Here is a 16,872-nt window from a genome sequence, read left to right as displayed (position 1 = left end):
AAACAATTAACACAGAAAAACTGAAATTACATCAATAAAACCTGAAAATAGACCCAACCTTAGATAAATGCTGTCATTTTTTATAGCTACTTAAATTGCACACATACACAGTCCATGTTTTCCTACCAATTTTTTTGTTAGCCATATTTTCACTGCTATATTCTAACGAGTGAAAAGTATGTAATAAGTTCTAAAAACTCAATTTAGCAAACAAGTTTCTCTTACGAATCCTATGGCTAATTTTCCCATTTAGCCAGATAATAGCCATATATAAAGTACATTTGTACAAGAATACAGAAGCTGACCAAGAGGAAGGGGAAAATGTCAAGTTCTCAAAAGAACCACTATTTTAACTTAGTAGCAAAGCTTCTGTGACTTACACAGATGCTACAGGTCAGGCAGTATTCTCCAGATGAAATCATTTATACAAAGCAAAGAACTAACACACTGTCTCCCTTAGCTGTAAAGCAAAATTTTAGTCTTCAAAATGTAACCTGTGGTAATGTAGTAAAAGCAGCTCAACTTCAGGGTCTCACAAATAGAATATTTTGAAGATAACACTGAATTCTTGGAAAATATCTGAAGAATTATCCATTGTATATTTTTATTACAAGGTATTTTAAAATTGACCAGTTAAAATTGTGACAGAATCCCAGCTTCATACCAAAAATACTTCCAATTATCAAGCAAATAAAAACAATCTCCATTTATTTGCTCCTTTCATGAGGTATTATACAGTAAAAATTCATTATATATGATGTACATGTAATTAAACATACAAAGTGAGTATGTATTGAACTTTCAGAAACAAAAGTAAAAATAAATAGCAATGATAAACCTTTGGAAAAAATAATGCATACTTTAGTTGTGGAAAATATGACTCTTAGTTATATACAGAGTTATATATTTAATAGAAAGCCATCTCTTTAGGATTGCACAAACATGGAACCAATAAAACATATCTTCTGCCATGTAATACTATAATCCTTAGGCAGTCTGCTCCTCAACTCCAGGATATAAAACACTTAGGATTGTGGTATAAGCAAAGGTATGCAGTATTGCTCAAAAAAGACTGCCTTTCTCACTCACATTAATCTGCAGTAATCCTACAAAGGGCTGTACAAGAAATTTCACAAAAAGAAATATTAAATACTTATAGTGCCCACTCAATGCTGAATAAACAGCCAAAAATGGGCTTCAAAAGTAAACTTGGTAATCATTTAATATTTTCAATACTCTAAAGTTCATTTCTTTGTTCTATAAAAAGTTTTGTGTTTAAATCTGTTGGTAATCTCAGTACAAGAAAACTCATGGCAATGCTTATCATATTTTAACATTTCAGAGACAGGAATTTATAAAAAGAAACATTAATGTTCAACTCCCTCATAAGCACATACTTATCAGGGATGTTATTATTTAAAAATCCTAAATTCCTTTTTAAGAAAATCAAAGGTAGTAATGTTTTGTGTTTGCATTATAGGACAGCCATCAATTCAGAGAAAAATACTTTGGGAACCAGAAAAAAACTACACCAGGCTTAGCAAAAACCTGAAAAGCTCTTGGTGAGAAACACTGAAGGACTTTCGAGCAATAAAAATATGTATAGGGTTAATTACAAATATTTACATTCAAAATAATCATAAATTAGCCATTCGCCTGCTCCATACGACCATTTGTAGGCATTTATTTCAAAAGCATTTGTGCATAGAATACAGTAAGAATTAGGATTCTGCAGTCTGTCAGATGACAGACCTATTACACTTTAACTATAAAACAAGACTGTTTACATTTGGAAAGCTGTACATGTGAAAAAACCGGGCACAGGTTTTATATTTTCACAAGTAGTACTTTATGTACTACTGATTTCACTCATTTGTTCCACAACCTGTCCTAAGATCTCATCAACCACATCAACATCATAATTCACTTGCTGAAGATCAAGATCGGGCACAATCATAGTCAACAGCTGTCCCACGTTAACTCGAAGAGATCGAAGCTTGAGACTGCAAATACAAATAGAAAACTTATCAGATGAGCATTAAAATACACCGGACTAAGCAACTACATTGAGGACAGCAATGTGCAATACCAAAAAAAATGCTTAATTGAATACTGACATCTTGATCTCTCAAATGTGTACTATTTCTGTCACATCAATTATTACCATATTCTCTTTAAAACAAACTTTAGGGCTGGGGAGATAGTTCAGTAGAATAAGCGCTTGCCTGGCAAGCACAAAGTCCTGAGTTTAATCCCCAGTTCCGCCAAAAAATAAAAAAATAAATAAATAAAACAAACTTTAAAAAAAAGACAACAAAAATTTAAGGTTTCTTGAAAGCAAGTGGTAATATACAACCCTATGTCCAATCTTACATAATGGTATCTGCTAATCTGAGCAACAGATATGATGACAAAATAGAAAATATATCAACCTGGGCCAGTCAGAGAGCTCAGCAGTTTGAAAAATGTGCTTAGGCAGATGCAGGGGCTGGGGTTTCGATCCCGGGCCTGCTGTGCCAGTCTCCCCGCGCCCCCAACCCCCCCCTTTTTCCCCTTAATAACCTCCCCCTCCCCCATGCACTGGGCATGGTGGTTCATCCCAGCACTTGGGAGGCTGAAAAACAGGAAGGGATCACTACAAGTCCGATCTGTGTAGTGTAGACCCTGTACTAAATACATTAAAGAAAGATAATATATCAACCATTGTTAATCAGCTATTCTTGGTTTGAAAATTTGTAACATATGTACTGTTGTATGTTGCCCTGTTTCTTTGTTTCTGATTTTTATTCCTGCTTTGCTTTTACTTTTCAAAATAAAAAGAAAAAAAAATACAAGTGGGACTTAAAAATACATGTGCATCTTAAAACTTGGAATGAAAGTGTAAAAATTAAACCTATGTAGAATGACAGGTGAACCAAAAGAAAAGTAAAAGTCCTCCTGGAGCACTGGATCATGAATTTAATAATTCATTCCATCTGTTAGATATTAGCCTAAATTGAAATTCAGCCAGGTGGGTGGTACATGCCTGTAATCCCAACATTCAGGAGGCCAAGGTAGGAGGATTGCTGAGTTTTAGTTCAAGGCCAGCCTGAACTACATAACAAAACCTTGTCTCAAAAACCCACAAAAACATGAAAAAAAAGAACAATAGTATGTTTCATTAATTTAGTGGTGTGGTTTGATCCCTACATCTTTTAATTTGCAAACTGGAGGAAGAACAGACTAGCAAAATATGTAAACTAGAGAATATGATTATAATTTAGTCTTATTACCTGGAAAGCAGCCATATTTGAAAAAAAAAAAAAAAGTCACATGCCAGTTAAAATAATGGTTTATGAATATAGAATGCATCTCTTTGAATTCTACATTCACTTTGAGGAAAATACAAACTGTTCCCCTAAAACACATGTAAGAGAAAAAACAGCTCTGTGGTCAGATAAACCTGTAAAATTCTGTGTTAAATAATGTTAAGCTAGAAGGACTTCTCTGAATCTGTTACATGCTCAAGTTCACCCCACATTTACAAAGAACTGTTTCGCTGAAACGGTGGGAAAAACTGACTGGAGATCATCACTATCTCTGATGCCTCGCTCATGACTGTCAGTATTCCAGATTTAAAAAGAAAATTCCAGGGGCTGGGGAGATGACTCAGTGGAATAAGTGCTTCCCTGGCAAGTACAAGGGACTGAGTTCAATCCCCAGTTCCGTCAAAAAAAAAAAAAAAAAAAAAAAAATTCCAGAGCTGGCACTGTGGGTTGTTGGTAGAGCACTGGCCTAATATGTTTGAGGTCCCCAATTTGACTCCCAGGGTGCTTCAAAAAGGAAAAAAAAGTATTTAAGCAGCAGTCTTTCCTTCTCAGAGATAGGACATGAGGAAATGCCTGAGTTGCTCTTACTCTCTCTGTACCCCATGTAAGTCCACATTTAATTAAAGCACTGGCTTTTCTAGAGTGGAACTCTGAAGCAGGTATGATGTGCACCCTTAAGTCTCACAAGGCAGAAAAATGGTCATTTTGAGTACACTGATTTTACGAGCTTTTATGAAAAGACCCACTCATTGTATTGTGCATAAAACTGTAATTACTCCCACAACAGCCATTTTTCTCCGCACTTAACACTCATGGCCAATCAAAGGTGAAATTCCTTTTCACTTTGTTTTCCACAAGTTATTAGCCAACCCTATGCTATCTCCTCCCAAGAAGATCTCCTCTACCACAAATAAGCTCTCTGTCCTACAGGAAAGCAAATGACCAATACAACCTCTTCTTACCAACTCTTTTCCGTGTTTGATTATCCCTGCCACTTCTTGCTATTTATGAGCAATGTGTCAGATTCCTATTTGCAGTGTCTAGATTGTCTAAGATAAACAATGCTTGCATTAAATTGAATCTTCTATATTCCAGCAGCCATAGTAAAAGGTAAAACAAAAATCTGATTTTAGTGGTATATTTTATTTAAAGCAGTGTAGCCAGAGTATTGTTTTACACTATATCATGGTGGTGCATACCTATAATCCCAGCACTCAGGAAGCTAAAGCAGGAAGATCATCTTGAGTTCTAGTTCAGCCTGGGCTACGCAGTGCATTTAAAATTAGCCCAAACTACATACGAGATCCTGTCTCAAAGAGCAAAACTTCTTATTGTACCTCTGTTTTGCCCTTTCCCCTAAGGGCTTTAGAAGTCAAAGCAAATTTCAATTCAGACTACTCACATTTCAGGCATCAGTATCATATGGCTGCCACACACAGACTAAAAGACTGCCAGTTACTCTGAGTTTAGAGTACAAGAGAACCATTTGGAGGCTTGTTTAAAACAGCTTCTAATTCAGTAATTGGGAGGAGAATCCATCTCTGTAACTCATATAGGTACTTATAAAACTTGGTCCTCATCTTTAGAAATTCTGGTCAAGACTTTGGGTCTTTGGCCTCCATGCTTACAAAGTGTCTTTACCAGGTGTGATGAAACACAGCTGAATGCTACTAAAAAAGCACAGAAAGGCAGATGAGTTAACTATTACAGTGAATCCCTAGCCATCTAATTCATGGAATCTGTCCCCTGCACCTAGTGGCAGGTCTTTCCTAAAGTCAAAATGACCAGTAAAGATAAAGGTTTTGAACTGATTTAAGACATCAAGGCAGCCTTGATAGCTCATAGAAAAGGAGCTCCAGAACTGCTTAGAAAGGGGCAGGGATAATGGATTATGTGTGTTCCTATGAAGGATTCTGAGGATTACTGACCATGTGTCTTACTGCAATACATTTTAGGGTCCAAACTCACAGACTCCTGTTTTAAGTCTCCGAGTTCTGGAATCATAAGAGTGTGCTATCACACTGAGGACCATTTTTGGTAATTTTATGATTTCCCAAAAGATTCACATACACATACAGTGAAATAAGAACATGGACCCATAAACAAAAGGTAGCTCAATTTTAACTTTGCTCCTCAAAACATTCCAAACCACTCTTTATCCCTTCTAAATTATTTCACTTAAGAACCTGAACTGTTAATGCGACCATGGTGGCAATCCATTACTTCTGTTGAATCACTCTGAAATGCTAGGTCACAGGGACTTTCTTCTGACAGAACAAACACGTACCACTGAAAGCCAATGTGTGGTGACAAATCAAATGAGTGTGATAACCAGAAATGCAGCCCAGGGCAATGTGTCACTAAATATTACCTTTCCCCATCCAAGTAGTTTACAGGCTCCTCAATGTTACTTGAAGTTGAAACATCTGGTCCTATTTGTTGCCTTGTAGATTTTAACTGTTCAATTTCTGTTTTCAGTTGTTCACACTGGGAATGAATTTGTGATTTTTCCATTTCTAACAGAGCAACCTGACAAAAATATAAACGGCTTTTATAATTGTAAAATTTCAAAATACTGTCAAAGTTCAAACTTAAGAAATACAGAAAACTAGCTTGATAAAAATTACCAACTATCAAAAAACATGAATACACACGTCCTAGTAATTTTTTATAAGCAGTTTCACTCATTTAACATCACTTCTACATCTTTTTAAAATGTTATTGTCACCTACCCAAAATTAAGTGGCACCCAGAAACTGAAAGACCAATACCTAAGTTTGCTGATATTACTGTGGCTTTCACTTCTTACACATTCAACATTAAGTTAAATAGTAAGTACCATGAAGAATGTTTTAATGCATACTTAAGTTAACAATATTTCCAAGCAGGGGCAGTACAGCACCATACGTTCCAGTTTTCTTTCAAATACCACATAAAAAATAACGTATGTATCTAGAGTAGATAAAAGGAGCTTCCAGAGTTTGAAGTGGGGCATATATACAAGTCATTAATCATCTGATAGCCACTGTTTTTCTCCTTCCTGCTTGAAAGACCCCTGAATAGCACCTGCATTTCCCAGGCCGACAGGCGCAAGCCAGGTGCCTCCGTTCCGGTGGATGAAACACAGTAGCTCTGAGGAGCCTCCCTCTTTTCCTTCTTGCAGCTTGGAACATGGTGAGGATGCCTGGACCCAAGGAGCTACCTCAGACACAAGTGCAGGCTGAGAAGAACAGCAGCAATACAGAAGCAGCCTACCTCCTCAGTGGATGTAGCACTTCCGCGGTATTCCAAGTGTCTTGTTCGTTCTGCACAAACCTAGTCTTACCTAACAGGACCTTAATCTCTACAATGGAATGCCACCATCTATCTTGTAGAGTTACGGAAAGGTATACCAGTAACGGATGGAAACTTCGGACTACACCACGTAGCAGTCTTAAAGGGGATGAATGATATGGGTATTCTGATCAGGACAATTAGTTCTGTAGAGCACTGTCCTATGCACTGCCAGGCATTTATGACTACTTTCCAGCAATCTCCTAAAGACACAATAAGGAGCAAAACTGAAGTATATCCATTATCCCCCAGGAGATATCCCCCATGGTCCAGTTTAGAACTAATGGCTTCATTCAATCCACAGGACTAGTAATTTGTGAAAGTGCCTGGCAGCTCTAGAGGATGACAACCTTGGACTCCCACGACTCACCTCAGTTTTGTACTGGTCCCTCTCAACAGTGCATTTGTCCAGCTGTTTAGAAACATCATCAAGCTGCACAGCCATTTCGTCCAGGTCCTTTTTACTCTCAAGATTACAACACTGACTACATTCGGCCTTTACATGCTGCAAAGCACTACATTGTTTTTTCAGCCTTTCCATTTCCTCCAAAGCCTGCTGATACTGAGATACCATATGGTCTGGACTTTCAGGTTTGCCATTAACACTTTCAAATAAAAACATAGCATCATCAGTTTCAGTAGACTGATGGCAAATTTCCTTCTTGACGTATCTGTCATTCATTTCTAGGATCTTCTCTTGTAATACTTTGATTTGGTCAGTAAACATGTGACACTGTCTCTTATAGTGGTCTTTTTCTTGGGTGACTAGAAGGAGTTCATTCCTTAGTACTTGTAACTGGCAGCCAGCATTCTCTACAGACTGTTCAAAGGTTTCTTGGTTGTCCTGTAGCTGTGCCCCAGCATCTACAGAGACAGGCAACACCACCGTATCGTTCCTTACATCTATTTCATCTTCAACAGTTTCTTCCTTTTTAACAACTAAACTTGGAGGCTCAGTCTGGGTGGCTGCAGCCATGCCCTGATCACACCTAGACGAAGAGCTGGAGCTAGTCTGGCCAGGAGGCTCAGTGTCATCCACAATCTTCACCTGAATGCCACTTTGTTTAATGTGGCTGGGTTCTGGCTTAGCTTCAACACCAAGTTCTACAGCGGGCTTAGGAGTGCTGTTCTCTTCTAAGATGATGACATCCTCATCATCCTCATCATCATTTTTAAAAGAATTTTCAAAGGTTGGATTACTTAATCTCCGATTCTTTGCATTCAAAATTGAGGAACGAGTAGAAAATCTCCGTTTTAGGCTGGAAAAAATTTTATATGAGATTATCAAATATAGATATGAACAAAATAAACGGCCTTCAAAATAAACATAACTTTTTAAAATAAATACCCTGTTCCAACAAATTTCACAATAATTGTGAAATTCTAAGAACTGCCTGGGCCCTTTTTTTGGATACTAGGAATCCAACTCAGGACCCTGTGTTTGCCAGGCAGGCACCATGCTGCTCAGCTAGTCCAGCCTGGGCCTATTTTTAAACTTGCACAGAACTAACCGTCAAATCTCTTTGAAGTACCAGGTCTATATATGCTATCCATCTTTCTCTCCATGGATGTGCTCCAGAGAGTTCAAGGAACATACCCCAGAGTGACACCCACATCAGATGTCTTCCTATGTCCCCTAGGGGATAGGGAGGTCATTTCCACTTGTCACACTGAGTGATCAGAGAGAAGCCATGAAGCAAACCAGTAATATTATCATTTTATATAAAACAAGCTTCCCTAAACTAAACCTTGCCTTTTTTTTCTACTTGCATGGTGACCTGTAAACTCATCAAAACAGATTACTCTTCTACATGCCTGGCTTGCTCTCCAGGCCTTGCATGTTGGTTGGACCTGCTGGATCTTAAGGATTCCCTCTTCCTGGCTGACTCTCTCCTGCAGAGGAGCGAGCACCACCTCTGTCCTGAGAAAGGGTACCAGGAACCTGTCAAATGAAATGCCTTTAGTCCCTGCTCAAGTTTACTGTTCCACAGACTTGCAGGTTGGAAATTACTTTCTGACAAATGTAAAAGGACCACCTGTTTTCATCTATCACTGAATGTTTCTGCCCTTCTAATCTGTGTTTTGCATTCTTTGAATGATATGCCCTGGAAATCAGTCTTTTCCCAGGCACCATGCTCTGTACTTAATGGAAGTAAGTCTTGCTCTGCTGTTACTTCCTCTCTTCTGGACCCTTCCTTTTTCTGCTTTCCCACATTGAAAACTGCCTTTATATTCAGATGTTGGCCTCATGTACTAACACATTGTCTTTTCTATACCTATTTATCTTTTTGCACTAAGAGATTCATTTACTCAATATTTACCCTACTTCCCCCCCACCACCAAAGAACTGAACACTTGTTCTCCTTTTGTCCTATATAAAGATCACCCATGTGGCAGTCCCTGACACCCTGTGGAACAGAACCAGGAGCACAGAGAGCTTGGCCTACCATCCAAATGGGCTCAAACTGTCACTACCTATGGCTTTCCTCAGGAAACAGGAGGGACTGGAAGGTAGAACAGTTGTCTGCCTACCATTTAGTACACAAGCTTTCCTTTATGCCTGTTAACATAGCTCATATAATTTTTCAGCTCTACAAACTGTTCCAGAAAGTAAATTTCCTCATCTGTTTATTTCCTTTATAAAACAGAATCTTTTCTATGTCACACAGAGTAATACATTCAAAACAATGATACAATCTATTATTTCATTACTTTGTTATGAAATTTTTTTTCATAAAACATTTTTTTTAAAAGAAAGATGATTTCCTATCTTCTGATAGAGAAAAAGAAACAGCAGTTGCCAAACTTCATAGAATAAGAGATCTAAAAGCCTATGCTGGGTGGGGATATAGCTCAGTAGTTTAAGCACCTGGCCTGTGCTGCCTTAACTTCCAAGCAAGACTCTTACCTCTGCCCCTAACTTCCCCTGCACTGGCACCTAGCGTGTTCTACATTCTGAGACTCTTGAAACTACATTGCTTGTCTGGTTTACACCCTTCTCCAGCAGGCCTGGAGCACAACTTTCTCTGGTCTACTGTATCAAGGAGGTCTTGTTCAACTACTCTGTTCTCTTATCTAGGACCTTCCTTGCTATTTTTCCTATCATATTAATTTCTGTTTTCACTAAGACTCATTTTAGGTACACCTTTCCACAGTCCATTGGCTTTATGAACTTATGAATTAAATACAGACTTTAAATATTCTCTTCCTCCATTTTAATGTCAGCCAACTTCTAAAATAAATTCTTAATTTGTGTAACCATCATTTTTATGAAGAAAAGCCAAGAGGAGACTTCTGGGAAAATGGCCCAGTGGTAAGTAGCAGAGAAAGGGCCTCTCTGAGGTTTGCTGTCCAGACAGCAATGCAAGGAGACGAGAAAGAGGGAAGAAGCAGGTGAGTTCTCTGAACTCAGGAAAGATCGGATGTGAGAACTGAAGCTCAAGGGGTGAGTGGAGAGAGACTTCAACAAAGAAGGCGGTGGTAGGTGATGCCTTCTCCAAATAGGGACTCATTGCACAGGAGGTGCAGTTCACATTTTCGGACACATGGTGACTGCTGGAGACCCCAGAGGCCTCCATGGAGAAATGCAGCAGTGCAATGGAGGAGTGGATGTCATGGGCTGCACTGGCTGGTGAGTGGATTTGATCTGGTTGTCCCTTGGGAGACAGCAATTGGCCAGGAGGCATCCTGGAGAGTAGACAACTGAGCTCAGAACTCAGAACAATGGCTGGTTCCATTCAAGCCCACAGAAGGTTCACTGATTGCTATAGGCTGAAGGGGTCTGATCCCAGCCTCACGGCCAGAAACCAGCCTGAACTTCAGGGGAAATAAAGGTGCAGCACAATGGGCTAAATCAACATGGAGCTGGAGGCCATCTCCGCATGCTGTCTGCCAGTGACAGCAGAGACAAAACTGGCAGCACACTTTTTTCCTCTCTCTCTCATGTGCAGCAAACCTAGGCCACAAGGCCCCAGACACCACGTCCATTCTTGATGCTTCAGTCTGTGAGAAGGGTAGGTGCTTCATGTCTCAAGGGTTATGCTAAGAACTTCTGGTTGTACTCCACACTATTATTACATTATTAAATGCTTCATGTTTTCCTTTATTTAGAAACTGGTTATTCTTTAATTTTATTTATCTTTTTTCATGTATGTATTTGGTACAGGGTCTCACTTCACAGCTCAGATTCATAGTGATCCCCCTGTTTTCCTGATTCCCAGTGCTGGGATTACAGATGTACACCACCACGCCCGGATTTGGTCATGGTCACATGCTCACATGCTCAGCACACCCCAGGGGAGGAGCCCGCACGGCATGCAGTTATTTAGCTTTTGAGACAGGGTCTCACTATGTAGTGTAGGCTGGCCTTGACCTCACTTTGTAGCACCAGCTAGCTTGGAACTCGAAGTGATTTACCAGCCTCAGCCTCCCAGTGCTAGTGCTATGATACCAACCTAGCTTGTCATTTTAAAAAGTACTTTTCACACTGTAAAAAAGTTCAAAAGAAAGGGTTTTTTTTTTTTTTTTTTTTCAGAATCAGGGATTGAACTCAGGCCCTTACGCTTGCCAGGGAAGCACTTATTCTACTGAGCCATCTCCCTGGCCCCAAAGAGGTTACAGTTTGATCAAACCCTGTAACAGACACAATTTAATGTCTTTTCGCCTCACTCTATTTTTAGAGTACAGGCTGGCCTTGAACTCTGGGACCTAAGTGACCCTTCCCACATCAGTCTACCAAATGGCTGGTATTACACTTAGTGCACACCACCATGCCTAGCAATAATTAATAATTTTAACATGACATAGGTAGGTAGCAGGCCCAAAGTGAGGGAAAGTTTAGACTTTAGATAAAGCAATCTTGTTACATTTATGTAAACTGATTTCCTACAGCTAAATTATTTGTCCTAGAAGTGTCACATAAAGGAACAAATGGAAAAGCACATCTTCGTCGCTCACCTGCTGTTCTCAGGGTCGGACTGGGGTGAGATGCGATGATTATTCAGAAGTCTTGTTGAGTAAGAATTGGCTACTTCTGGAAGATGTGCTCTTGGAAGACTTTCTTTTGCAGGAGAAAAGCTCTGACTCGGCACAGAAGGTGACCGGTGCAGCAGCTCAGCACTGATCTGTGGGAGAAGAAAGGCAGAACTTAAACAAGTAGGTTTAATGTGATGTTCCCCAAACACAAGATACGATCTTCTCCATTCCTTTTATCCCAGAAGACATGAGAACTAGCCTGAACATGTCAATTCCCTGTGCTAACCAGGATCAGTGAACAGATCCATAAAGCAAATCCAGCCCGCAAGGAAGCTCAAAATGGTCTGACATTTTTAAGGGTCTGCATGTGGCCTACAAAGCCAAAAAAAACCTTTATATGCTCTGTAATGACCCCATACTACAGCACTTAACATGACAGAATGAAAACATTGTTCTAAGATAAAGAAATTATAGGGCTTGGGAGACAGCTCGACGGTATAAGCACCTGCCTGGCAAGTGATCCCCAGTACCGCATGCTGTGCAGGCCCCAGAACTGGGCATGGTGGCACATGCCTGTAATCCCAGCACTAGGGAGGCTGAGACAGGGAGATCAGTATGAGTCTGAACTGTGTAGCGAGACCCTGTATCAAAAAAAGGAAAGAAATTACAGAGAGCTGCCTAACCTATTCTCACCCTTGAGCCCTTCCATCAATGTAATTATACTCAAACACATACATTATACACAGACTATAACTCCTCACATAGGAAATTCAACTCCTTTCTTATATTCACACACTCAGCCAGAGCTTCTTGGCACCACTAACCAAAAGAGAACTGAACGCCCAACGTCAACAACAGGGAAGACCCTGGCTCTAACTAGGTCAGCACCAGAACATGACTCCTCAGGTGTTGCTGTGACACTGTGCATAACTGTGGGTATACCGAGAGCCTTAAAGGAGTGTTTGTTTGCCCTTCCTCCGACAATGCCAAACTGAACACACTGAATGAGGCTGCCAGGTTAGAAGTTTGGGACGGAAAAGAGGGCAAGGGAGTAGTACAAAAAACAAAACAAAACAAAAACATGTGAACTGAATGATTAAGATTCCTTCCAACCACTACGTAAGCCCCAAAACTAAAATGCATTAAACTAAGTACTACCAAGAACAGACAAAGGTATAAAATAGAAAGCTTACGTACTCGAGGGATCACTTCTGGCTGTCTGATCCTGAATTTTTCCTTGTTGCTTTAAAAGAAAGATGAGAAAGGAACATTTCACATTTGCCTCATTATTACTTCTAAATCCTATTTTCCAATGACATACTTCATTACCAAATGCTCTGACATGTATGCTGCTCTGTTTTAATTTCATCATAATTAGTGGCAAGGCTTTGGACAAGGAATACTTCCTTTTTTTTTTCTTCCCACCTTAAAAACACAATCTCAGAATACTTTAATGTCTTCCTGAAGCTTTCAATTTCCCTCAGGCCTTAGCTGCAGGCCCTTGAACTAGAAGATCGCACAGGCACTCTGTATCCAGTACTGCCAGTAAACATAAGTACAGGATAGTGTTCTAGAGCAAAGCCATCTGGGCAATTCTCAGTGAGCCTAGCCTTCTATAGCCAGCATGTCAGCCTACAGTTGGCCCAGGCTGTCTACCCATCTCCACTTTCTGGTACTCTCACTCACATATCTACTCTAGTTAACTGGAATGAATCACTATTCCCTGTATACTCATCTTACACATCCTGCTACCCACTGATCACGAAAATCATATTCATGAGGTTTCCTGATCCTTCTCTGCCCTCTTCTCCTTGAGCAGAAGCAATCTCTCCCCCTGAGCTCCTTACTCTAATTAGTAATATACACACCTCACCTGTTAAGACTGAATGCTCCTAAGAGGAACATTCACTTAACAATTCCTGTGCATGGCTCAACAAAGTCAAGTATCTACAATCTTTGTGTCTTAGATAGGATAGCTATAAACACTCAGTGATCACACAGCAGGTAACAGACTTAAAAAACAACTTTTAGGTACTCTATATCATAGTCCTTTTACATTACACTAGAATACACCAACTTTGTATTGGAAGAAGCATCAATCATAAAGGTGAGACATTACTGTTTATGATTTGGGCCTTCCCTCCTCTCTTACCATACATTAATGCAACACTCACTTCTTTTTGTAGGTTTTCTCGTAGGTAGGATGTACCAAATCTTCATCTTCAGGTTCTTCAGGAACATCACAATTTCTAGACAGAAAGAGCACATGGCAATAACACATCACCAGCGCCTATTCAGACCTCTTGAACAGTACTTTCTGCCTGTCCAAAAAGGGCACTACCAACTATATGGTACCTGAACTGTGGGTCAGGGTTATTGGAGCAATACCATTTTTCTGGAAGTTGATCTATCCCATCTGGTAATTTTCGCCACTTTAGACAGGAATCACACTGAACCCATGTCTGATCAGGACGTTTCCTATGAGACAAAAGCAAGATATTATTACGGGTAACAGTCTACTTCATCAGATTTTCTACTTCACTCCTACCAAATGCCCGATTATTTAATTCATTTCCAGAAAATTCTGTGAATGACTATTTTTTCATATGCCAATTTAAACTTTAGAACAACCATTTCGGCTGCATTAAAATGGTTAATGGTCACAGGACAATTTGAACAAAATAATTCACATGGCCTAGTAAATAACACATTAAAATTTTCCAGGTTAATGGCAAATTAAAAAGTATTACAAATACCTTGCCCTATAAGTTAGAATTCTAAGTTAGCACCTGCAAAGTTAAATCTACAGTATATTTGTAAGCACAATAAGAACAGAAATATAGCAGTTACATTATTATAATTTAAGCAATTAATTATATGGTTAATATTTTTACTTTTCTATTATCGCATAATTCTGAATAAGCAAAATTTGTACTTTCTAAATTCGACGTATCATATTTGCTCTTTTTAAAAAAAAACTTGGGTGCACCAGCCAGACAGCTCAGTGAACTAAAGTGCCTGCTTAGGCAGAGCCCAGCGGACAGGGTTCCATCCCCTCTCCAGTGCTGTGCTGCCCATCCCCCTACCACCCCACCCCCATCCCCGGGGGCATGCTGAGACTGCGACTGAGACAGAGTGGTGGCACGCAACTGTAATCCCAGCATTTGGGAGGCTGCCAACAGAAGAATCACTATGAGTCCTATCTACATAGTGAGACCCTGTAGATGACATAGACCCTGTCCTAAATACAAAAACAAAATTGGGCCGGAAGCTGGATGTGGTGGTGCATACCTATAATCCCAGCACTTAAGGAAGCTGAGGCAGAACTGCCATGAGCTCCAGACCAGTCTAAACTATACAGTGAGACCCTGCTTTAAAAAAAAAAAAAATTGGGCAGGACATGGTGGCATACGTCTGTGGTGCCAGGAGGCTGAACAAGAGGATCACCATGAGTTCAAGGCAAGCCTGAACTACAGTGAGACTCTATCTCAAAAAAAAGACAAAGTGAATTGAGGGTACGTAAGTAGCTCTATGGTAGTGTGCACTTACCACTTACCATACTCATGGTCCTAATGTTTGATCCTTAGTACCAAAAAAAAGGGATCAAAATGTATTTATATAGTTCTATAAAACTTCAAAAATAATCTACAAGATTATAAAATAAAAAAAGTAGAGCCTTTGAAGAGATTATCATTATCAACTTTTTTAACCCTAGAAATTTCCCATGCTTTTATTCTTCTGTTTGTTTTTTGAGACAGGGTCTTGATAGGTAGTCTAGGCTGGCCTTGAACTCATTATGTAACTTAGGCTGACCTTGAACCAGTGAACCTCCTGCCTCAACCTCCAGGCTGTTATGGTATGTATCCAGCTTTCCCCCTCAAAGCTTTATGAAGTCATGGGGTGGACTTCTAGAGTTTGTGATTATCTTATGATCCACTGAGATTGGGGGTATGAGTTCTGCTGGGATTATGGGTGTGAGTACTATACCCAGCCTGGGGCAGATATCCTGAATGCAACTTAAGGGAGACAGACTTGCTCTCTCTAGCCATTGTTGCCACTACTCCTCCGTTTGCTCTCTGCTCTTTGCTGCCATTATGAAAGGTTGCTCTCTGCTGTGTGCCACCCTGCCTTGGAGCGAGCTGAGTATGGACTGAAACCTCCACTAACTGCGAGCTGAACTTTTCCTTCCGTTTTAGGTGTCCAGTATTTTGTCCTAGAAGAGAGAGAGAGTAACTGTGACACAGGCCCAAGTTTTTGAGCCAACATACCTGGCTTCCCACGCTTTTAAAAGCACAGATATATAGATAGGTATTCAGGAAAAGGGCAGGGGCTTCCCAATGAGCTGCATTTTTATTTTCACTGTATCTCAGCTATCCTGTCCTATCCACCCACACAGATACTACCCATTTACTCATAGAAAAGATGATTATTCCTATGTGCACCAGAAGTTGTTACTAATTGCATTCAGGCCTATAGTGCTTTATTTGTGCACTTTGATGAGACTGATGTTATTTCTCAATGTACTTACTGTATATCTTCAACTGGCAAATTTAGAGGATATTCTGCATTCTTCTTCACTTTCATTTCATTCCAGTAATCATTCAGTTTTTCTCCTAGTGCTGTAATCGTAAGCCTTGAAAAAGCACAAAATTAATTCAGAAAAAAACTATGATAAAACAAATTTTTTTAAACACTGAGAAAGCAATCCGCTAACAATTATTTTTCAGTGTGGGGAACTGAACTCTGGGTTCTGTGGATATTATACAAACACTGTGCCACTGAGCTACATCCCCAGCCTTTTTACCATTAAAATCATATGGCAGTGTGTACATTTCAAAAAAAGAATAACACTTTTAAAAATTTTATGTATCTGATACAGGGTCTCATTATGCAGCTCAAACTCTAGTGATCTTCCTGTCTCGGCCTCCCCAGTGCTGTGATTACAGGTGTGGGTGACCATGCCCAGTCTTGGTGGCTGGCTGGCCACACCCAGGGTGGGACTGGCACAGCATGTGGTGGTAGTGGGGAGGTAGATCAAACCGGGGTCCTTGTGTTTGCCTAGGCAGGCAGTGAGACTGCTGAACTATCTCCACGGTCCTGATTTTCTATAAGGACCATGTATAAATTCCTAGAGCACAGACAAGATCATCTAGGAAATAAGGGGTATAGTTCAATGACAGAGAACATACCAAGCATTCTTGAGACCCTACCTGAGATCTTTAACACATCACTTGTACAAGTCTACAATTATATATAT

The 16,872-nt window shown here is 39.8% G+C and overlaps 1 protein-coding gene across 2 annotated transcripts in view; it reads right to left on the bottom strand.

Moving 5' to 3' along the window:
• Positions 1 to 580: 580 nt before the first annotated feature.
• Positions 581 to 16,872, bottom strand: part of Morc3 (MORC family CW-type zinc finger 3) — a 54,988-nt gene continuing 38,696 nt past the window's right edge. For both annotated transcript variants that reach the window (XM_004634358.2, XM_023718719.1), the window contains exons 10-17: positions 16,144 to 16,248; positions 13,971 to 14,093; positions 13,790 to 13,864; positions 12,813 to 12,858; positions 11,598 to 11,764; positions 7,012 to 7,900; positions 5,680 to 5,837; positions 581 to 2,003 (exon numbers count right to left, since the gene is read on the bottom strand). In XM_004634358.2, the coding sequence (XP_004634415.1) occupies positions 1,850 to 2,003; positions 5,680 to 5,837; positions 7,012 to 7,900; positions 11,598 to 11,764; positions 12,813 to 12,858; positions 13,790 to 13,864; positions 13,971 to 14,093; positions 16,144 to 16,248 (1,717 nt within the window). In that variant the 3' untranslated portion in view covers positions 581 to 1,849. The remainder of the gene's footprint in view (positions 2,004 to 5,679; positions 5,838 to 7,011; positions 7,901 to 11,597; positions 11,765 to 12,812; positions 12,859 to 13,789; positions 13,865 to 13,970; positions 14,094 to 16,143; positions 16,249 to 16,872) is intronic.

The sequence above is a fragment of the Octodon degus genome, unplaced genomic scaffold (assembly GCF_000260255.1).
Source record: "Octodon degus isolate 3935 unplaced genomic scaffold, OctDeg1.0 scaffold00061, whole genome shotgun sequence".
In the NCBI taxonomy this organism is placed as follows: domain Eukaryota; kingdom Metazoa; phylum Chordata; class Mammalia; order Rodentia; family Octodontidae; genus Octodon; species Octodon degus.
Note: the sequence above shows the minus strand (reverse complement) of the source record. Positions and strands in the feature narration are given on the sequence as shown.